Genomic DNA, 24,284 nt, shown 5'->3' on the forward strand with positions numbered 1-24,284 from the left:
ACAGATTTTAAGTGCTAACTGCTTTACCCCTGGCCTGCTGGTTGTTTCCAGCATTTGACAATCACCTGATGAAGGAGCAGCTTCCGAAAGCTAGTGCTTCCACATAAACCTGTTGGACTATAACTTGGTGTTGTGTGATTTTTAACTTTGTATACCCCAGTTCAACACCGGCGTTTCCAAATCCTGCAATATTTTGAGTTTTTGTTATCTCCTCAAATGCACTGGCTTCAAAAAGGACCCTGATAGAGGAAAGAAAGTAACAATTATCACTGCTTGAAGGATTAAGAAACAGATGATCCCGATAAGAGGTGCAGGAAAAGGACCTAAGACAAAACGATAAATGTCCTTTTTGGGAAAAAAAATTAGGCAATTAGTTGTTCGGATATGGATTGCAATTCCCGACATAGGTGATGGTTGTAGATTCCACCGTGGTTTTAAATTGGAAATTAGACCATTGCTTGAAGAGAGAACGAATATACAGGTCTACGAGGAATAGCATGCAAAGACCTGATGACTTTCCTCTTTCTATGATGTACCCATTCAATAGGTGCTACCAACGCAACTTCAGGGTAACACAGCTCCGAAACTGACTGGACTTCACTGCATGATCTTCCCACTACGATTGACATACAGCAGCCGGCAATTGCGCATGTGCAGGAGGCAAAGGTGACGGGGAGACCGGCAGATAGGCAATGCGCGTGCGCAAGGATCACTGGCCGCCCGGCGGCCGGCCCACTGCGCATGTGCGGGAGTTCGACTTTCTTCGGGTTCTGGCCACGAGCGGAAACAAAGGTTTGAAAATTTAAAGAAAAACGGATAAAGGGGAACGCGAAGGTCGGGGCTTGGGGCTTGGCAGGGCAACCAATGAGAGAGGGGTTTACTGCGGGGTGGTCGGCAGTGGGAAAGGGGTTCCTGGGAGACCGGGCCTGTGTTGGGTCCATTCCTTTACTGATTCCTGCACTCTAATCCGGGAGTAGGTTGGATGGCGCTATGTCCCGTGGTCCGGGAGTGTCAGTTGAGTGCGGTGGCCCCAGCTCACAGTCCAGAGCAGGAGCTGGCGGCCTGAGAGACTACTTCTCCTCGTTTGCGGAACAGTGCCTCTCTGGTTGGGCCCTTCTGGGGCAGAGGGGCTCTGACAACCAACCCATGGCTTTCACATCAGTATGAGGGGATGCACTGAGCTTGGGCTTGCTGGTTTCAGTGGGCCAGCCACCTGCTCTCTGACTTTGGTGTAAATCTGATGGGGATGGAAAATCTGACTGCCTGATGGCGGAAATGAGAGGGGGAAGAATCATAACCCAGTTCTGTACTGCAGGTGGGTTTTTGCAAAGCTACTTTTATTCGGAGAGATTGTAAGAAGATTGCTGACTCCATCCCTCCTCTTGGCGGCTTGTCTGAGACTGAACCAATTGTTCGTGATATTGGTGATACATATGACTCCAAAATAAGCCTCTGACACATCGCTTGTCTATTTCCACTCTATAATGACTCCACCCATGTTTAGGCTAATTTTTCTGCGAAAACCCATCTACTTTGACTTTCCTAACGCACTTCTGACCGACCTTTGTCTTTCTACCCTGTGTAAGTTGAGGTCATCTGTAATTCTGTCCTAACTTGCTCGAGTCCTATTTACTAATCACAGCCCTGCTTTGACTCCTGATTGAGCAGTACCTCCGTTGTAAACAGTATTTTTAAAAATGAATTTAGTGTGCATTTTTCTGGATGGTTCCTGATTCTTGGCTTTGGTGTTGTAATTTGGTATTTTGATCAAATCAGGCAAGCCTATGTATGTCTTGTTTGTTGGTCTTCAGTTACTGTCTGTGCTGAGGACGATCGAAATGTATATTCAGAGAGCTAGTTACCATCAGGCATTATTCTTCATTGGAATGCACATTTCTGGGTATTGGGTGAGGACCTGAATGGGCTTATTTGGAAGCACTATTTTTGGAGTGCTACTCCCTAGTCCAACAGGTTTACTTGGAAGCACTATCACCTGGTGTGTGATTTTTAACTTTGTACATCCAGTTAAACACTGGCATCTCCAAATCCTGATTGGGCTTGGAATGGATGAATGGTCTGGTTTGTTGATTGTTAGGTGTTTGTGATGTATTACCACTTCAGTGAGGTGCAAACTAGATTGGAATCTGTAGGTCACAATTTATTGGTCCCAGTCTACTCTAAGGTGTTATTTGTGGTCTCCATTATGAAAATAATCCCCCCAAACTAGATTGCTGCCTTCAGTGAGATTTCAGTGTTTCTTTTGACTGCTTAGTTTGCGCATAGTCCTTTGTTTTGTTTCAGGGTACAACGTATTCACTTTAGAAAAAGCAACATACTTCAGGTTCAGTTTTGAAAATGTAAAATGTTATAAAAATACTGGACATATTCAGCAGCTCTGGCAGAAACTGTGGGGAGAGAAATAGATAATCTTCTAGATTGAATAACTTTTCATCAGTACTGGTTCCAATGAATACTTGGTCCTGAAACAGTCACTGTGTTTCTGTCTCCAATTGCCAGATCTTCAGCTGATTAAAAACAGAAAATGTTGCAAATTATAAGTTTTAGACACTTTTAGAACATAGAGAGATGCCAGTAATCCTATTTCAATCTCCTGTATATGGGCTTGACACTATAAAATATTATATAACTTTTCAAATTTCATTTTCATTTTATTTTACTATTTATTTTACAGTTATAGTTTAAAAGCTTTAACTTTCCTAAACACCACATTTCAATTAGGTTTTATATTGTAGATTAATTCTTTTCAGAAAGCCATTGTGATAAATTAACAAACTAACTAAATTCTTTTTGAATTTTTGTATTTTTGGTTCATGACTTCTGTTTAAATCCACTCACAATGAATCCTTTCCTCTTCAACATACATAATGAAATAATGTTTATCGACAAATAAATACAATTTACAGGTTTACTCCAACTGCAGTATTGTATATATTTTATGTAAATATATTTATTTGCAATTTTTTTAACTTTACAAACATATAGAATTATTGAAAAATACAATTAATAACATCAGTATAATAAAAACAAAAAAACACAAATTACAATATAACTACTGTTTACCAACTACTAACCTATCCTATAATACAAAACAAACAAACCCTAACACTGTGCAAAGCAACACCAAAAAAAGTAAGAAAAGCAAAAAAAAAATAAAAACCACAAAATACAGAACAGCTATGCTCGGCACAAAGCTCCCAAACAAAGGAAACTGGAGCATTGTGTATATATACCCGTATTACCTCAGGAGACCCCTCCAGGGCTTGACAAATCTAACCAACCTGGTTAGACAAACGCCCTAGTTAAGATAACTGACAAATCTATATCCAAATAACTCAAGTAGGGCTGCCATGTCTTATAAAAATGGTCTGTTGTATGGTGCACTATTATTGTAAAATAGCCCAAGGGAATGTGCTCCATAATTAATTTCTGCCATCCCAGCAAGCCCAGCGGGTTCTCAGACACCCGATTCATCAGAATATTCCTCTGTGCACAGTATGCAATAATATTAAATAGTTTCTTCCTACGCCTGTCTAAAGTTGGTAAATTTGGTAGACCTAACGCATACACATATAAGTCTATGGGGTGAATTTGCATTTGCAGATACATTCTATTTTGTTCAAAAAGCACACAACCTGTAGGCAGTCAGTCCATGTGACATTTTATAAATTCCTACATTGGAAATAGAACCAGTCTGACTCAAGGTTGGGATACAGACAGACTCCAACCTCACACCTTTAATGCATTGTCTGAGCTGAGATATCACTTTTTAAAAATAAAACCTTACCTTATCTCGGGACTGACTTGAAAGAAGTTCTGGGATTTACATATTAATCAATCGAAACCTTCATCCCCATTATAAGTGAGTAAAGACTGAACAGCAATCTAGGTTTGTTCAACACATCGCATGACACTTTTTCATCTTTTACTATAAATTCTGTGTCCTATGATCTTATCCCACTTGCTACCCTTGTGAAGGAGCAGTGCTCCGAAAGCTTGTACTTCCAAATACACCTGTTGGACTATAACATGGTGTTGTGATTTTTAACTTTATCCACCCCAGTCCAACACCGGCACCTCCACAATTTGATTTAGTTTAAGACAATAGTTTCTGGCAAATATTTCTAACCCTCAAACCAAATTTGAAATTCAATCATAATATGATCACTGTGCCCTAAAGATTCCTTTACTATGAGATCACGAGCTCATCATGTCTCAATATTGTACGATTTGCCAACCTGGCATAAGCGGACTTGTTTTTAATTTAGTTAACCAGTTTTTTTTTTGTAGTATTCACTTATTGCACGAGCCTATCTAACAAATATAGTTTAAACATGTTGCAGTTTTGTTTAATTGTAATAACCTGGTTCGGTGATTTTGTTGCAGGCCCGATGAATATCGTGACTATACTAAGAAAATTTTGCAAAATGAAATCATCTAATATCAACAAAGGCTACAAGGACAACTGACATTGAAACAAATTTTTGTTCTCCAGTATTGTTCCAATGTCTGTCAGCAAACTGAGAAAAGTTACACAGCTGCTGCAATTTTCATAAACATCATGTCTCAGAATACTGACAATTCTTATAAAACTAGTTCAAATTTAATGGGAACACCTTGCAAAGACTTTTTTTTAGATTTACAGACTGCAAAATTTGAAAATCGATGCTGTGGTCCCAGATCAATTCAGGGCCTTTCAAGTGTTGCAGATAATCTGGATGTTCCTTTAGGTCCATCCTCACCTATTATACACCTGAGATCACTGGTACATAACAAAAATCTGTTGAAATATATGAACGATGATAGACTCAAGCAATCGCCTTTCTGTGACTTAATTATCATGGTAGAAGGAAAGCATTTTTGTGCCCATAAGGTGGTCGTTGCAGTGGGGAGCAGTTATTTCTATGCTTGTTTAAGCAAAAACCCAAACATGGATAGTATCCAATTGGACCATGTAAGTTACTATGTTTTCCATCACTTGTTGGAGTTTCTATATACGTCTGAATTCTTCATACAGGAAAATGATATCCCATCAGTTTTGGAAGCAGCACAATTTTTAGACATTATAGATGCAGTTAAATTATTGTCTGGTAATGAAAATGTCTCTCGGTCAACCCAATCAGAGAGTTTCACTGAAAATAATCAGTGTTTGGAAGAAAAGAATTCTCTTGAACCTGCTCCCAAATTACAAAATGTATGTACCTTCTGCAGTAAAAGTTTCTGTTATAAAAAATCCTTAGAAAACCACATTGCTAGAGCTCACAGTGACCATGTTCGTGTGCAAGAAGAGAGTGCTATTCCAACAAAATTGGCACGCTCCACAAGGAGGTGGTCAACTCGCACTCGTAAGTGTCCAGCAAAATTTGAAAGTAAAAGTAACAATGAAGTCACAGATGTCTCTGAAGATGAATCTTCCAGTAAAAATGGGAGTGATGCAGAGAAACATGATGATTGTGAAGCTATCGAAAGTGAAGATGAAACGGAAGGAGTTGAAGTAAAATTTGAGGAAGAATTGGAAAAGGAGGAAGAAATTGAAAGAGAGGAAGAAAATGATGAAGAAACCAATGAGGATGAGCCTCTGGATGCAGAAGAAATTGAGCAAAATATTCCCAGGGAACTAGATCCAGTCGTATCACAGACTGGCAGCAAGAAAACACTTCACTGTCCCAAATGTGATAAAACGTTTGATCGAATAGGTTGGTAAGATCAAAATACCTGGTCTTTTGGTCAGTTGTGTTGACTGTTTCTGCCATTCAGTAAATATGCATCCCTTGTGGAAACTGAGTTTGTAATAATTTCAAATTTTATACAAAAGATGTTCTGTACTTCGACATTATTTCATTTTCAAATATTAAATGTTTGAATAATTATAATTAGATTACAAATTTCTATGCTTTTCCCTCTGTGCTCCATTCTCCAGCTAAAAAGACTGGTTATGAAAGCATAGGCTTTAGAAATTTTATTTCCTGTATGATTTATTGATTAATTATTTGGTCTCTTTCCTCCAAGCTGTTGCCTCCTTCTATTTTTTTGTGTAGTATCTGAACCTCCTGGTAATGGCATATCTGAGATCAAAAGCTTTCAACAGTGAGGGCTATTGAGAGTGAAAGCTATATGCTGCTCACTGTGCTGCTTTATTTGTGTGCATTTACATGATCAGTCATAATCCAGTTTTTTTTTTTACTGGAATCTTTTTGTCTTAATGTTGTATCCTGACTTTTATAGGAAAATATGAATGTCACACTCGTGTGCACACTGGAGAAAAACCTTTTGAGTGTGATATTTGTAGTCAACGTTACTCCACCAAATCCAACTTAACTGCACACAGAAAGAAACATAATGCGCAAGTTGCTATTCAAAGAAAAGAACAAAAATGTCCATTCTGTAACAAGCTACATGCCAGCAAAAAAACATTGGCAAAGCATGTGAGGAGGTAAGTGTAAACTGCTGATTATATCCTGTTAAAATATTTGTATGCCCCTCTAGTTTCCTGTAGCCTTCTGGTAGCCATTTTATATTTGGATTGTCAAAAGTGAAACAGTATTTACCATTTTTTGGATGTGTCAAGTTAGTACCAAATTTTTTTTTAAATGTAGCTTTTGTATAATTTGTCAATTTAATAAAAACAAATATGCCCAAACAAACACTAAAGTTATTATTAAATAAATAGTACCAGAAATGTTCCCTTTCAATTTTAGATAAAGCCTTTCATCGGTGTCCTAAAATACTTTATAGCCAGTAAACTAGTTTTTGTAGTGTAGTTACAGTTGTGATGGAGGAAACACTGAAGCTAATTTGCACAGTCACCTTTCTGAAGCAGCAGTGTGAAAATGACCAGATAATTTTCCAGCAATGTTCATTGAGGCATTAATACTAGCAAGGACACGGGCCTACATAGAAAAGTGCCACAAAATTATTTACATCCGTGTGAGAAGACAGATATTCTATCTGTTTACCTCCAGTATTGCGGAGCTTCCTCAGTACTGCATGATTGCATCAGTATCTCTTCCAGTACAATTGAATATTGGTTTGTTAATGCTCAGAAGTAAACAACCAGCAAAAGATTCAGGAGAGACCAGAAAAGAATAACAATATATCTGTCAGAAATTGTTGAATAAACAATGCGCTTTAATGTATAGTACAATCAATAGTCTCATTTTATGGCCATATTGAATAATGTATGTTTTTATTTTTTACTAAGTTTTACTATTGCTGTTCTAAGATGAGAGATGTATGGCCAAATCAATTACTGAAATAGCGAGGTACTTCTCATAATTCCCCAAATAAAGTATAGTTTATATAAAAAATAAAATACCAAACACAATTAGCGGGAAAGCTGAAATACAGAGAATAGGCATCTTTTTATGATGTTGAGGATTTGTGATTCAGAACACAGATTTCATGGGAAGGCATTTTCAAAAATATAGTTTAGGTTTTTAATAATGCTTTCATTCTTATTTTCATTTATGATGGCAACAGTGTGCTAATTAATTAAGTTTGGGAATGTTTCCAGGTTTCATCCAGCTAATGTACAAGAATTTTTTGTTGCCAGAAAGAAGAAGAGTGAAGCCTGGAAGTGTGACGTAAGTCCTTTAATGTATCCTCCAAGTCCCAAAAAGTAATGTACATAAGTAGTAACTGAGATAAAATGCCCTGACCCTTCTGTGTTTGTGTCTTGCAGTATTGAACTTATTGTGATGATTCCCTATTGCTTTTATTTGGCCATAGGTATGTAACAAAACTTTCACAAGGAGACCTCATCTTGAGGAGCACAGGATCCTTCACACACAAGACAAACCATTTAAATGTAGTTATTGTGAAGAACATTTCAAATCGAGATTTGCAAGACTTAAGCATCAGGAAAAGTTTCATTTGGGTATGGAAAAGTCTGCAAGATAAAACATTAAATGAAAAATTAGCTGTGGAACCTCGGATTGTTTCCTTCAAAGTTTACCATCTAGTTTTGTAGTTCAGTCTGAAAATTCTTTTTTGTTAATTGTTATAATTTGATACTTACAGAACTCTTGCTCTGTACACCTGCTTATCTTTAGAATTCAGAAGTTATGCTGAAGGATACATTAATTAAAATTATTAGACTTATGGGTCAACAATTGCCCCATGTACAATAAATAATTTATGACATTAAATATAGTATTTGTGTTAGTTTTCACAGTTTGCATTTAACAAGTAACAATTCAGATACCTAGGCTCAAATAACCAATGCTTGTACTTACATTTAACAATGATATGAAACATACATTGTATGAAATCTCAAAAAAAAATTAATTATTCTTGTCTAATTTTCAGAAATCTCAAGTGAATTCGAGCAAACATTATGTAGTTTTCAGCCTGTTGTATTGTGAATATACTTTTGAGTTTGGTGGCACCTTTTGATTATGATGCGTACAAATATAGGTTAAAGACCCCTGATGGATTTGAGCACATAGCTAATTTTAACCTTTGTGAACTCTTGAGTGTGCTGCATGTTAAAGGTATCTTTGAAATTAGATGTTCAGACTAAATGTCAAATCACATGTCCTGTGTGCCTGCTTAGGTGAACTTTAAAGATCCCATGACACTGGGATGAGAAAGAATGAAGTAGCTGTTCTTGCATTAGATATAAAGTGCTGCCGGTCATTTGTGGGAATGTAGTAAATTCAACAATTAGGACCTCTTTTGTTATCTTTAAAGTGAACTGAAGTTTCTCTTTTCTGCCTATTCAATCGACATTGTTATCAACTTTGCACCACTTGATACTCTGAGATCAGATTTCTTGTCATTTTCTTTATAAAGAATCATGTCAATTTGTCCTTGATCTCCTCCCCATTTATTGTACAGCCATAGGAATATAAATACAAGGGAACAGAAGTAATCTATTCAACCCTTTGAACTTATTGTGCTATTTAATCTGATCTCGAGGAGTAGATTGCTAACCAATTTGACAAGGGATGTTGTAAATAAACAAAACAAAATACTGGATAAACTCAGCAAGTATGGCAGCATCTGTGGAGAGAGAAAGTTTGATGTGTCAAGTCTGGTGATGCTTCAAGTTCTGAAGAAGAGTCTTTGAATTTGAAACTTTAAATCTATATCTGTCTCCACAGGTACTACCAGATCTATTGAGTTTCTCCACTTTCTTTTGTGTGAAGTAAAATTATGAAGTTCATATTTAACAGTCCATACAAATTATCAAACATAACTTTGTTATTTGAAGGAGATATTCAAAACAAAATATTTGGTTGTTCTCAGGTTATCCTTGGATAGCAAATTTAATACATAACCGAATAAAGGATGACTGAGACAGCAGTGAGTGTTTAAAATATTGAAGCAAAACGTTCGGTGATTATAATAAATAGACTTTTTTATTTTATCATCCTTTCTTTCAGCCACACCAAAATAAAGGTTAAACTGTGGTCCTTTTCCCTGCAAGGAAAGAAAGTGCATGGATGATGTACTGCAGAGATACAGCCTAGATCATTCTGTCAGGGCAGGTTCATTTTTCTAATTTGAACGGAGTTCAATTTAATGCAGTTTTTTTTTAACCACTTTGTATTGCAGAACTGCAGACTTTGCAGATCCAAGACTTACAATTTGAAACTAACACTACCAATTTATTTTTCACATTTTAGGGCCATTTCCATGTGATATTTGTGGTCGCCAGTTTAATGACACTGGGAACCTTAAGCGTCATATTGAGTGCACTCATGGAGGAAAACGAAAGTGGACTTGCTTTATTTGTGGGAAGTCAGTAAGGGAAAGGTAACACTAGATATGGCTATTAGAAATAAATGAAATACAAATAGTTGCAATTTTTAAGCTCATTGAGAAAAGACTACAATTTTTACTTTTACAATTTAACAAAAAAAAAACAGTATTTATAAATCTACTTTAATATTAGGCTATTTTGTTAATACTTGATGATGCAATTAATGTATAGTCATGTTCAAAGGACAATATTTATTTATCTTTATGTAAGTATTCATCTTATTTTGTTCTTTCTCAAGTGAGTTTGAAGTCTATGCTCTTAATTTGGGAAATCAATAAATAATACAATAAGTGAAGAGGATACTCTGCTGATCTCTGCCAATGTTGTAATTGTAATAATGTTATAGCATTATAATAATTATTTAGCTCTTCCTTGAGACTTTTCCCAATCTGGTTAATGCTGTGTAATGACAGCATTTTTAAAAAAAATTAATGTTTTTATTAAGAACTTCCATCTTGCTAGAAGGCTTCAGGCCTATTCACATCCAACAACATACACTGAAAACCTAGCTGTCAACTGAACAGTTTTGACAAACTGTCATTGTTTCGACAAATTGGAATATTGCGTGCAATTCTGGTCTCCTTCCTGTTGGAAAGATGCTGTGAAACTTGAAAGCGTTCAGAAAAGATTTACAAGGATTTTGCTAGGGTTGGAGGTTTTAAGTTATAGGGAGAGGTTGAATAGGCTAGGGCTGTTCAGAGTGTCAGATGCTGAGGGATGACGTTATAGAGATTTATAAAATCATGAGGAGCATGGATAGAATAAATAGGCAAAGTCTCTTCCCTGGGGAGAAGGAGTCCAGAACTAGAGGGCATAGATTTAGGGTGAGGGGGGAAAGATATAAAAGAGACCTAAGAGGCAACTTTTTCACTCTGAGGATGGTACATGTAAGGAATGAGCTGCCAGAGGAAGTGGTGAAGGCTAGTACAATTGCAACATTTAAAAGGCATCTGAATGAGTATATGAATAGGAAGGGTTTGGAGGGATATGGGCCAGGTGCTGGCAGGTGGGACTAGATTGGGTTGGGATATCTGGTCAGCATGGACAAGTTGACCCGAAGGGTCTGTTTCCGTGCTGTTCATGTCTATGACTCTAAAAATCATCATTCTTGATAAAAGAACACACAATTTTGAAAAAAATATAAATTTTGTCCTATCTCCCAGTGTGAATAAATCCTTTTGAAGAATTCAGGATCCTGATCATCACAAAAGCACGAATCAATACTTCCTTGGGCTATATTCTATCAATGCAGTTTAGTGAAATCCATCCACTAGTTACTGAGATGAATTGTTCACAAACAGGGTAATTACAGAAATATTCAGCAGTGAAAAGGGCAAAAGTCAACATAATACATATTTTTAAGGAAACCTTAATTTATTTATTTCTTATTTTTTTAAAAATTGAACAGAACTACATTAAAAGAACACCTTCGTATCCATAGTGGGGAAAAGCCACATCTGTGCAGCATTTGCGGACAGAGTTTCCGTCATGGTAGCTCATACAGGTAAGAACATGCAAGAATCATCTGGCTCTGTAAAATCTATCACTGATGCCTAATCACTACTTAAATATTTTTCTACATGTAATCCAATAAAACTCAAGAATGATCATCCATTCTGCATTTCTTCTGTCCATCTGTTACTTACTGTCCACTTAAACAGTAAACCTGGACCACAAACAAGTTAAGGCATTTTGTTTTCCACTCAGCGTTATGTTAATACAGGTGACAGTCAATTTTTTTTAAAAAATGTCCTGTGAAGCACTCTGGGTTTGTGTCTTAAATATTGTTTCAAGATAATTTATCATGTTTGTTACTATTTTTAAAATATATTTTCTGTTCATCCTCATTTAATGTTGATGTGTAATGCAAACAATTTCTGACCAAGAAATCAGTAGGTAAACCACATTAATGCTGCAACTGCCCTGTGAAGGCGAGTGGAAGTGAGCCAGCATTGCTTACACTTCGTTCACTATCATGGTTGTGATTAGATTGTTGTGTACTTTGTAAACAATCTAATCACAACCATAATGGATACAAACTGTGCAATCATGAATGTTTATGCCACAATGCATTGATTCTGTATGAATCAACTTTTCTATAGATATTCATGTCTTTGAGCAGAATCAGGATGACCTGTATCTAAAATGATGAGATGGATGGGATAGGATGGATATGGAAGAGCACAGCAGTTCAGGCAGCATCCAAGTAGCTTTGAAATCGACGTTTCGGGCAAAAGCCCTGGCTTTTGCCCGAAACGTCGATTTCAAAGCTACTTGGATGCTGCCTGAACTGCTGTGCTCTTCCAGCACCACTAATCCAGAATCTGGTTTCCAGCATCTGCAGTCATTGTTTTTACCACCGGATAGGATGGATACTCTGAGTGTTTACCCAGTGAAATGCGAAAAATTCGGGGGCATAAGTTTAAGGTGAGAGAGGAAACTTTAAGGGAGATAGGTGTGTTTTTTTTGCAGAGGGCGGTAGGTGCCTAGAATGCACTGATTGGGATACATTAGCAAAGTAAAAGAATCATTTTGACAACACATGAACATGCAGGAAATAGAGGGATATGGATCTTGTCCAGGCAGATGGGATTAATTTAGAATGGTATCATGGTTGGTACAGACATAGTAGGCTGAAAGCCCTTTTGCAATGCTATAATCTTCTATGTTTTATATAATATTAACCCAATCCCCATTCTTGCGCATTCTGCCTCAGAATCCTCTCATTTTCAACATTATTTATATATTTATAAATTTAATAGTTTTAACCTAACTGTCCCCGACTGGAAAATGTATAGGGTCAGGTGGAACATTTGGTTTTGAACCTGCCTGCCTTCTGCAGTGAAATCGATGAAGACCAGCATTAAATGGGATGTAAAACTGAATTTTGACCAAATATTTTTCCTCATTTGGTTTCCCATCCAATGGCTTGATTTAAAATAATTGCTGAAATAAACTTTTTGATCTAAATATATAAAATATTTTCGCCAGTCCTTTGTAAGTTCAAGTCAGTGCAAATAGTATATATGTAGGACAGATGAGATTAAGATGCTCAAGGCAACGTTGTCTCTGCTCTTCATGGAGATCTTGGGCTTCTGCACCCTAGGACTTGTGCCTCTTATGACAAGTCCTTCCTCAGCACTCCCTTCATGCTGGGGACTCTGCCGTGGGTATGTCACAACCGTTTGTTTCCTGATCTAATTTCTACTCCCTCAAACCTTGATATCAGTCCCTTCTATTTGAGAGGAGCAATGGAAATTATTGAATTGAGATCTGCAGTTCTCATTGAACTTTGTGTGTGTCTGTTTATATATCTGAAAAGACCATGAATAAAATATACTGAAAGTAATTGATACGATTAAAATATTTTAAACTTTGCACAAAGCTTGTTAATTTTGTGTTTTAACATTCTTGTTTATTAGTGTGAAATTTACCTAGTCAATCCTACTACAACTGAATCAAATTGATAGAGAGAATTTACCAAGCTAGCAATATCTTCGCATATCATTAAGAATGACAGCATACAGTAGTAGGATGTGTGTATTTCTCATGTTTAATTTTATTTGCCATGTATTGAGCATTTTTGCATCTGCATGCTGATCATCATGCTTTTTTAGTTATCTAATGGTATAGAGTCATAGAGATGTACAGCATGGAAACAGACTCTTCGGTCCAACCCGTCCATGCTGACCAGATATCCCAACCCAATCTAGTCCCACCTGCTAGCACCTGGCCCATATCCCTCCAAACCCTTCCTATTCATATACCCATCCAAATGCCTCTTAAATGTTGCAATTGTACCAGCCTCCAGCACTTTCTCTGGAAGCTCATTCCATACACGTACCACCCTCTGAGTGAAAGAGTTGCCCCTTAGGCCTCTTTTATATCTTTCCCCTCTCACCCTAAACCTATGACCTCTTGTTCTGGATTCCCCCACCCCAGGAAAGACTTTGCCTATTTATCCTATCCATGCCCCTCATGATTTTGTAAACCTCTATAAGGTCACCCCTCAGCCTCCGATGCTCCAGGGAAAACAGCCCCAGCCTGTTCAGCCTCTCCCTATAGCTCAAATCCTCCAACCCCGGCAACATCCTTGTAAGTCTTTTCTGAACCCTTTCAAGTTTCACAACACCTTTCCGATAGGAAGGAGAACAGATTTGCATGCAATATTCCAACAGTGGCCTAACCAATGTTCTGTACAGCCGCAACATGACCTCCCAACTCCTGTACTCAATAATCTGACCAATAAAGGAAAGCATACCAAACGTCACCTTCACTATCCTAGCTACCTGTGACTCCACTTTCAAGGAGCTATGAACCAGCACTCCAAGGTCTCTTTGTTCAGCAACACTCCCCCGGACCTTACCATCAAGTGTATAAGTCCTGCTAAGATTTGCTTTCCCAAAATGCAGCACCTCGCATTTATCTGAATTAAACTCCATCTGCCACTTCTCAGCCCATTGGCCCATCTGGTCCAGATCCTGTTGTAATCTGAGGTAACCCTCTTCGCTGTCCACTACACCTCCAATTTTGGTGTCATCTGCAAACTTACTAACTGTACCTCTTGTGCTCTCATCCAAATCATTTATATAAATGACAAAAAGTAGAGGACCCAGCACCGATCCTTGTGGCACTCCACTGGTCACCGGCCTCCAGTCTGAAAAACAACCCTCCACCACCACCCTCTGTCTTCTATCTTTGAGCCAGTTCTGTCTCCAAATGGTGAGTTCTCCCTGTATTCCATGAGATCTAACCTTGCTAAGCAGTCTCCCATGGGGAACCTTGTCGAAAGCCTTACTGAAGTCCATATAGATCACATCTACTGCTCTGCCCTCATCAATCCTCTTTATTACTTCTTCAAAAAAACTCAATCAAGTTTGTGATGATATCAGAGTGTATTCTATGAATATTTAGAGATATTAGCTGAAATCTGATAGTTGTCATGCTTATTTAAAAAAACATCAATTATTTTCAGTTATATTGTGTTCTATCTGATATCATAAACTTATTACAGGAGCAGCTAATAGCTGTGTTAAAATCTTTGTAAATAAAAATTTACTTATAATAATAAATGCAATGGTTACCAACATTCTTCGTTTAAAAAGCATTTTGATTCCTTATTTCTGATGTGCTGTTAAGATTCATAAAGTCATTTGTCATGACAAGAAATACCATTGAATATTTTATAAATTTGCACCTTATAACTAGACTACATCTTCGGGTACACCATGATGACAAGCGATATGAATGTGAAGAATGTGGAAAAACCTTTATTCGCCATGATCATCTCACAAAACACCGAAAAACCCATTCAGGTAAAGTATTCAAATAGCTTGAGTTGACTGTCCAATTGGGAAATGGATAACTTGATAGCTCCAGAATCACTTCAATTGTTGTTTGCTGGCTTGCTGGAAGAGTCACCCTCCGTATCTCCATGTCCCTGTCAGCACTAATGTAATTCACAAACCTGTTTCTTGCATTGCCTATTTAATTCATGTAGAGACAACCTTTTAGTGTAATGGATTTACTAGATGTTTTAACAACTCCATCTGTTGTGGTTTCCCACAAGAATGTTTTACTGTCTTTACAACATTTATTTTGCCTTTGGCATTGAACCTCTGTTCATATAAAAGGATGCAATTTTTCTTTTCATAGCCACTGGTTTCACATCATGATGTTCAAGTTTTTGTTCTGTTTTCTCTTCATAGGAGAAAAAGCCCATCAATGTGAAGAATGTGGAAAATGTTTTGGCCGTCGGGATCATCTCAGTGTTCATTACAGAAGTGTCCATTTGGGAGAAAAAGTCTGGCAGAAGTAAGTCAAGTACTGCTGTTAGAGTTTCTTAATTGTCGAAATAACAGTGAATTAAATTATGGAGAAAGAAAATAGTGAAATTTAAATTGCATCATTCAAATGATTGGATAATTACATTTATTTTTCTGACTAAATGCAAATCTTCCCTCCAATCCCTTTTCCACTTGTCCCATTTTCCTCCTATTTCTTCATTTCTTCTGACACGTTCTTTCTTCATCCCTCCCTCCACTACCCCCATCCTATCCTCAACTGTTTGTTGATTCTTAGTTTTACATGTCACAAGAAAAATGTCCTAACATGCTGTTTTCTTTTAGTCACTTTCCATGGTCTGCTATAAATGATATTGACACCTCCACTAATTTCCATAATTGCGTCCTTCCACCTTTAAAGTTCTTATCCACAAACTAACCATCTTCCATGTTCCCTCATTTTGTAAAGGCATCGGACTTATGTTATACAGTCTTTACAAGATTGCAGTATTTATCTACTGGCATCTTCTAGGGACTAATGTGCGTGTGGAAGATGAGTTTCATTGTCTGTCTGTCACTAGGGACTATGGAACATTATGTCTAAAATGATGACACTATTACAAAGTAGTTTTAAAACACAGATTTTCATGTCTATATGAAGTATATTAATTTTCATGTGTCCTTTAAATATATTTGTTGGAATATGGGCATTGCTGTCCAAGGTCAACACTTACTCATCCCTAATTGCCTCTGAGAAGGTGCTGGTGAGTTAAAATGGGTTCAGATTGTAAAATAGTTAAAGAATTGCTGTAGTCTTGGACAGTCGATAATTGTCCCAAATACATGTTGAATTGGAAGGCAGTTCATTAGTATGCTGATTAATCAAGTTGTTCAAGACAGCCAAAGAATACAAAGAAATTCCTTTTACGTAGAGATATAACTCAGCATGACTGAAAACAAAAAATGCTGGAAATCACAGTGGGTCAGGCAGCATCCATGGAGAGACAGCAAGCTACCTTTTCGAGTCTAGATGACCATGATTGAGTTTGCCATATAGTTCCATGTCATTTATCAGACATTTCTCCATAATCTGTGAAAAGTTGAAGCTCTGAGAATTATTTAGGTTTGCCTATAGAGGGCTTTCTCAAGATGTGGATGATGCTTCTAATTGCCAAAAAACTTCAATGCACAGATAAAACAGTCTGACCGATTTAAGCAGAAACTATTGTAGTGAAAGGCAACAAATGTTCAAGATTAGATTAGATTCCCTACAGCATGGAAACAGACCATTTGGCCCAGCAAGTCCACACTGAACCTCCAAAGAGTAACCCACCCAGATTCATTGCAGTATTTACCCCTGACTAATGCACCTAACACTATGGGCAATTTAGCATGATTATTCACCTAACCTGCACATCTTTGGACTGTGGGAGGAAACCGGAGCACCCAGAGGAAACCCACACAGACATGAGGAGAATGTGCAAACTCCACACAGACAGTTGCCTGAGATGGGATTCAAACCTGGGTTTCCGGCACTGTGAAGTGCAGTGCTAACCACTGAGCCACCTTGCCACCCGCGAGTAGAAAGAAATTTTCCTACTCTGTTCTAGATGCATATTCCTGATCAGCAATCAACATGAACTTGCTTTCATATGTTGTCTTTTATATAGAACCAATTTGAGTGTAAATTTACTGAGAATGACAAGCCAGTCAGCCAAAGGAAGTAACCAAACGCTCAGTGTAGGTAACACTGAGGCAGTGGTGAAAGGGACTTAGCGTGCGCTAGAAATCAAGCAGTTGAGATTTGGATGAGCTGAAGCTAGTGGGTGATCTTTTTAAGATATTTCCAAATCAACCTGTTCAGGGATGTTACTACATACTTCTGGAGCAGATGAGACTTGAACCTGCCCCCCCCCCCCCCCCCCCCCCCCCCCCAAACGGCTTAGAGGTAGGGACACTACATCACCACTAGAACCCTTAAAGATTATGTCTTTTAATGTTTTTTCAAACCTATTTTCTAATCCCCCTGTTCAGAGATATTACTACACTCCTCTAGGACAGATGAGAATTGAACCTGGGCCTCAGAGGTTTAATGCTACTGCTGCACCATGAAATCTCTGAAAATATGTCTTTTTAATGGCGAGTCAAATAATTTCATTTGTCTTCTGGTAGTAAATTGGTGAGTGGCATCTATGACATAGGTAATATATCCTGAATGGGAGCCAGACTGAGATCAAGGAAGGCATAGCTTATCAGACAGGAAATCTAATATGAAGGAAAAGAAGGCGTTGAAAGCTGTTTCAACTGCATACAAGTGGAAATAGTTTGAATCTAACATGGACATATTGTGAGCAAACCAATGATGAAGCAGTTACGTAGTGCATGCAATTCCACAATATAATCAGAAAGTGCAGTGCGGGAAAAAAAAGTGCAGAATTACCGCTTAGTGGCTAAGGAATTTGTTGATGCAACACCTGGAAAGTTGCTATGATAGTTTTCAATGCTTTTGGCAAAAGAAAAGTAAAAACATTTGCTTTGAATGGTTCCTGTTAATAGGATGAATTTTATGTTTTGTATCAATTCCACTGAAGTAGGGTGAATAATATGTAAATTGATGCAAATTTATGTTCAAGGTTAGAAGTTTTAAAAAAAAAAGAGACTTCTGTTTGATACTAAGGGCTCAATACGGCAAGGTCACCAGAGGCATATTAGCCAAGACATGGAATACAAACAGAGAGATGTTATGCTGGACTGTATAGAATACCTGATAGGCCATAGCTACAGTACTGCATGCAGTTCTGGTCACCACATTGTAGGAAGGAGATAATTGCTCCAGCGGGGGTAAGAGGTGATTTATCAAGATGGTTCCTGGGTTGGAAAGTTTGAATGTGCTTGGAGCATTTAAAGTTGAGAGGGGATGTGACAGAGGTGTTTCATATTATGAGAAGCATAAGTGCATAAGAAGGCTTTTTTTTTATTTGAAGAGAGATCAGTAAGTGGGGGTGTAGATTTAAGGTAGGAGGTGGAAGGCTAGGAGGACAGTCGAGAAAAAATTGTTTCACTCAGGGTAGTGGGAAGTGGAACTCATGCCTGAATGGGTCGTTGTTAGAAACACTCATAACATTTTAAGCAGTACAAAGAAACTTTGATTATCTGAACGAGATGGATGGGCAGAATTTTGTTCAGATAATTGATTATTCGCATAACTGATTCAGTGCCTCTCCTCGAGGACTCTGAAGTTTCCTTTTTCCTCGTTCTGCCTGCCTTACTCCCTCTCTGTCTCAGGGTTTGTTTCTGAGCAGACACACACACTTGTGTGTAAGGGACCTACAGCATTGCTGAAGCCGCCACCTCCTCTTTTTTTTCCCCCCCTCCCCCCATATCAATTCAATGCGCTTGACACAGCTACCACTTGCTAAATCCGCTCCCTGTTCAGCAGTCTAGACTGCAGCACATCGTGCCCCCCATCGCCACCTGTCCAACCCATCCTCCCTGCCCATCCCACCCCAATCAGCCCCTGCCAGCGCTCTCCATCCCCCTGCTTTTGGGGCTGCTGGACTGGACACCTACAGCAAGACTGGTGCTGCATTTGGGGAGTGAGTCTCAAAATAGTGCACAGAGACAACTTTTTACTGCAACGTTTTGACAAGTTCCACCTCTGCCCTGTATAGGACAATGTTGGAGAGATTATCTGGGGAAGGAGGGTTTAAGGGTAAACCCCTGTATAGAACTCCAGGGAAAGTGTGGGGGGGAGAGAGAGCGAGCGAGCGAGCATGAGCGGTCAGTCATTTGGTGCTTGGGCTCTCGTCAATGTCCAGGGCTGTTCTCAGCAGCGTTTCAGTAAGCCGAGTTCACTTTTAAACAAAAGATGTGATCAGTGTTGGAAACACTTCTTTGATGCAATGTTTTTATCGGGACCTTGAGATCTTCTTTGGATAATCTGAAATTCAGATAATTGATATTCAGATAATCGAGGTTCTTCTGTATTTTGATATTAACTGAATTGGTTGGATGGCTGATTTGTGATGAAGATTGACTCCAATAGCGTGGGTTCATTTGCCGCACCAACTGAAGTTACCGTGATGGGCTTTTCTTCTCAACTTTGGGGCAACACGTTGGCTGAGTGGTTAGCACTGCTGCCTCGCAGGACCAGGAACCCGGGTTTCATTCTAACCTCTGTGCGGAGTTTGCACATTCTGCGTGGGTTTCCTCTGGGTGCTCCGGTTTCCTCCCACAATCCAAAGATATGTAGGTTAGGTGAATTGGCCATGCTAAATTGTCCATAGTGTTCAGGGATGTGTAGGTTAGGTTCATTAGTTAGGGGTAAATGTAGAGTAAAAGGGTAGGGAAATGGTTTGGGGTAGGTTACTTCTCGGAGGGTCGATGTGGACTTAATAGGCTGAAGCGCCTGTTTCCACACTGTAAGGATTCTGTGGTTCTCCTATTGCCTGAGATGTGGTGACTCTCAGGTTAACCTATCACTCGTTATCTCCTTCTGAGAAAGCAGCCCCCTTCTACTATTTAACTGTTCACTTGCGTTCCCCTGAGCTCGAAAATAGGATTAGTGCAGTCTGATCTTTGTCAACCAGTACAGACATTATTGGCAAAAAGTCCTCTTTCTTTGTTGTAAATGTCTTTTTAAATCATTATTGAATTGAAAGGAATTTTTTTTAAAATGAAGGCAACAAAACACCTCTCATTTATCTTTATGGATTACAGGTATAAAGCGACTCTTCATCAGTGTGAAGTTTGCAAAAAAGAATTCAAAGGGAAGTCAAGCTTGGATATGCATTTTAGGACACATTCAGGTATCCTGATAAGATGTTTGTGACATCCATTAAATCAGAAATCATTTCCATCTTCTCCTCACACTTTTTTGAGTAGATCTCTGTTGAAAGTTGTTATTCGATCTGCTCCACCATCCTCTCAGGCACTGCATTCTGGACTTTAATTTGATGAATTAAAAAAAATTCAATGCTCTGCTTTCCTCTGGTTCTTTAGACAATTTCTTAAACTATATGGTCTGAATTTTAACCTTCCTATCAGTGGAAACAATCTTTCCCTATCTCCTCTCATCAAATCCGTCACAGTTTTGAACACCTTTTAATTAATAGTCACCTCAATTTTCTCTGATCTGGGAACACCAATCCTAGCTTCTCTTCTGTCTCCAAATTTATAGATGTATCTCATCCTTGGCACCAGATCTTTCTGCACGTTTCCCAACATTCTTCCTTAAACTCAGTGAGCTTTGTCACTGAAGATCATTATTCTGTAATTTTCCTGTGGGTAATACTAAAGTTTGTATCATAGGTAGTAACATTACAAATACTTGTTAAAGAGTATTGTTTGCACCTTTTGGTACCTTATGATGACAACCGTTACAACCTGCCTTAATTAAACACCACCCGCATACCCAACGGAAAACATAATTGTAGCTACTTTGATCAGCACACACTGAGCTGGTTGTCAGCCTCACTGACATTTATGCCAAAAACATAGATTTTTCTACATTTCCCTTAGTGGTTTTCTTGAACATTTTCTTCCCCTTCCGTGGAAAATATGGTGGTTGACGATGAGAACTTTCAGTGAGTTCTCTGAACATCTGGAACGTTATTTGTTTAAATGGGAATTTGCAAATGGCAGTTATAGTGATCTGTAAGTACTGGTTCAGTTACCTGGATTATAAAACATATCCTGGGCACAGCACCCAGTGACAAACATATTTACCTTTTTTCAGTTGTTGAGTATTAAATTTAGGATCCAAAGTTCCTTGTTCTGAACATTGTAATTTGATGTTATCATCTTCACAGTAGTGTAGATTCAAAATCACTATAGATTACAATGCAGTGTATTCATAGAGGCTTGGCTTTCTTTGAAGAATTGTGGATATGATCATTTTGGTCTTGGGAGTGTGTAGACTAATAATGATAGACACATAATGCCAAGCAATACGAAACCCTTTCTCCATTGTCATGTTGAAACATTGCGAAGATTGTAAGGTGTTTTGTATGAAGATCTCATCAACCTTTTGGTCACACTGATGTAGTTTCATCTTTCGGAAATGCTGACTTAGTGATTTCTGTCCCTAATTTAATAAGGATTTTGACTGGATGGGCAAATTGCTCCACAATGATCAAGAAATCTGTTTTTACAGTTTGTTAGTAAACTCAAATAAAAGCAAAATGCTGCAGATGCTGGAAATTTATAACAAAAAGAAAGTGCTGGAGAAACCCAGAAGGTTTGGCAACATTTCTGGAGAAACGATCTGACTGTTAACTCTGTTTCTCCCTCCACATATCCTGCCAGACCTGTTGTGTTTCTCCACCATTTTCTTCTTTATTTCAGGTTAGTTCCATGAACTCAGTATAAGAAATCATGTCTAAGACTGTCTCTAGGGTCTGATATTTGCCAAAAACAATATCAAACAGCCATAATGCGCATATTCCATAATATTAGGCCTAAATTGTGGGCCATTTCCTGTCCTTCAGTATAACATGGCATGGATTATCCCTGCAGGTGGAAAGACACCAGAAGATGTATGAGCCATTTCTTTGATCAAACTCTGTCTAAACTCCTGCTGACCCTGAATAGGACAATTCCATTCGCAATGGAAAGATTTCTAAAAGATATTAATCAAGGCTCCTGGCAACTTTTAGGATCACATACTTCCTGAATCCAAATTCAGCATCTGCCTTTATGTAATTGCATTACCCAAGGCCCTGCCAATGAATAATGTCATTGGAATTTCCAAAGTCAGATCAGAAATCTATGCCAAGTACCTGCAATTGTCTTCCTATTTATGATGCAGAATCTATTATGCAGTGCATCATAACTCATTAAGGCATGGGATAATTTTGTTTTGTTTAACATTAAAGTACTATTCATATACTGCCCAAAATGCAGAATATATACCTGCTTATTACTAATTCTAGAAAAAGTGAAATCATTTATATTTTTTCCGACTTGAGGTACAGATTTAATGATTAAACTTAATGTCCATCAACATCTATGGAAAATTGGCTTTCTCATGCAGAGGCATAGCCATCACTTCTGAGAAATTTCTAACCCTGCTTCAAAGTTTTAATGAGGGTCCTGAGAATTTACATTGAATTCCAGTTCTTCACAAATGAGTTGATTTGCTTTGAGTTTAGCAATATACTTCATTTCAGAAAGGTTTTGTAGGGCTAATGGTGACGCCCTTTTGGGAAAACAATAGTACTGAATAGGTTAGTGTTGGCAAATTGGTCTAAGCACGTCAGGTCTCGAATTAAAACCTAGTCAAGGTCTGTTTTTCTTTATTATTACAGGTGAAAAGCCCTATAAATGCCCAGTTTGTAACCAAGCATTTCGAATTAAGAAGACATTAACAAAACACATGGTTATTCATTCAGATGCTCGTCCTTTCAACTGTCATCATTGTAATGCAACATTCAAAAGGAAAGATAAGTTAAAGTATCATATGGATCATGTTCACAGCACTAAATCTCCAGAACAATCAATTGTGACTGCTTCTGAAGTGAAAATGGTATCCCAGCAATTGCTATTTACACAAGATGGCAAAATGTACGAAACTGAAGCAAAATCTTATTTGGATCAAAATAAGGTTTACCAAGGAGATGGCAAAACGACAATTCAGAACGTTCATGGAGAGGTGACCCTTGTGCCAGTACAGATTGCTGATAGTACTGTTCAGTCTGATGCAGCTCAACATGCTGCAACCTTGGCACCACAATCTCATGAACTCCTTCATTCCCAACAGCCTCATCAGCAAACTGATTATCAAAGAGCTACAGATCTTGCATTTCTAGAGAAGTACACTCTTACACCACAACCTGCCAACATTGTGCATCCTGTTCGTGCTGATCAAATTATAGATCCAAGAGAGCAATCATATCTTGGGACTTTACTTGGACTTGACACAGGTACACCAGTACAAAGTATTTCCAATGCAGGCCACTAATTGTAATGAACAAGTACACCCTCTGTGATGGCATTGTCTTACACAGAAAAGTAAAAGACAAGCTTTTATGTCAAAGCTAATTTTATATTGATTCCAAATTATGTAGTAAATTGGTATGCTTTCCTTTAATTATCCACATTTTGGGATCCTGGGTATGTTTTAATGTATTTTTTAAAAACACATGTATTTGTTATGTTTACATTTGCTTCAGGTCTTTCCAATCTGATTACTGAGGGACAATGCAAGGCTTGTATATAACTGAAATTATGCTTCGGCGTGGTTCAGATGACTTGAATGATTTTAAACATTTAACCTATTCAAATCCAAAGAATAATATTGAAAATTATTAAACTGATCATATTTATTGTTTGACCATGTCTTCATTCTTGGTTGAATAGTTGGCTCAGCATTAGGCTCAGTCATCCTTGTTTGTTTAATCATGGTTAGAGTTATTGATATATTATTCAAGAAGCATTTTAGAGTTATTGATATTATCAAAAAGGATGCCAAATTTCTTAACATTTTCAAAAGAACCTAGGTTTCCCAAGCTTCACTTGAGAAAATACCTTGCTCTCAGATGCATTCATTGGATGTCACGGTGGCTCAGTGGCTAGCACCACTACCTCTCAGTACCAGGGCCCCAGGTTCGATTCCAGTTTCGGATGACTTTGTGGAGTTTGCACATTCTGCTGTGTCTGCATGGATTTCCACTGGGTTCTTACAGTTACATCCCACAATCCAAAGATGTGTAAGCTAA

The 24,284-nt window shown here is 38.0% G+C and overlaps 1 protein-coding gene across 2 annotated transcripts; it reads left to right on the top strand.

Moving 5' to 3' along the window:
* The first annotated feature begins 715 nt into the window (after window positions 1–715).
* Window positions 716–23,891, top strand: zbtb41 (zinc finger and BTB domain containing 41). 2 transcript variants are annotated; one of them, XM_072573895.1, is made up of 11 exons: window positions 716–792; window positions 4,405–5,714; window positions 6,244–6,451; window positions 7,532–7,601; window positions 7,747–7,894; window positions 9,648–9,777; window positions 11,193–11,288; window positions 14,993–15,099; window positions 15,493–15,598; window positions 20,287–20,375; window positions 22,875–23,891. In XM_072573895.1, exons 2-11 carry the CDS (start codon window positions 4,580–4,582, stop codon window positions 23,525–23,527), a joined length of 2,742 nt encoding a protein of 913 aa, XP_072429996.1. In that variant the 5' UTR covers window positions 716–792; window positions 4,405–4,579; the 3' UTR covers window positions 23,528–23,891. The 2 variants fall into 2 exon arrangements, with proteins under 2 accessions (XP_072429996.1, XP_072429995.1); XM_072573894.1 differs by lacking the exon at window positions 716–792 and adding an exon at window positions 880–1,315.
* The last annotated feature ends 393 nt before the right edge of the window (window positions 23,892–24,284 follow it).

The sequence above is a fragment of the Chiloscyllium punctatum genome, chromosome 7, assembly GCF_047496795.1.
Source record: "Chiloscyllium punctatum isolate Juve2018m chromosome 7, sChiPun1.3, whole genome shotgun sequence".
Lineage (NCBI taxonomy): Eukaryota > Metazoa > Chordata > Chondrichthyes > Orectolobiformes > Hemiscylliidae > Chiloscyllium > Chiloscyllium punctatum.

Excerpts from the sequence above, each read along its gene's own strand:
- zbtb41 (XM_072573895.1), top strand. The coding sequence starts at position 4,580 with ATGTCTCAGAATACTGACAATTCTTATAAAACTAGTTCAAATTTAATG. Across the intron at positions 7,895-9,647 it reads TCAGGAAAAGTTTCATTTGG|GGCCATTTCCATGTGATATT; the intron begins GTATGGAAAAGT and ends TTCACATTTTAG. Across the intron at positions 20,376-22,874 it reads GCATTTTAGGACACATTCAG|GTGAAAAGCCCTATAAATGC; the intron begins GTATCCTGATAA and ends TTATTATTACAG.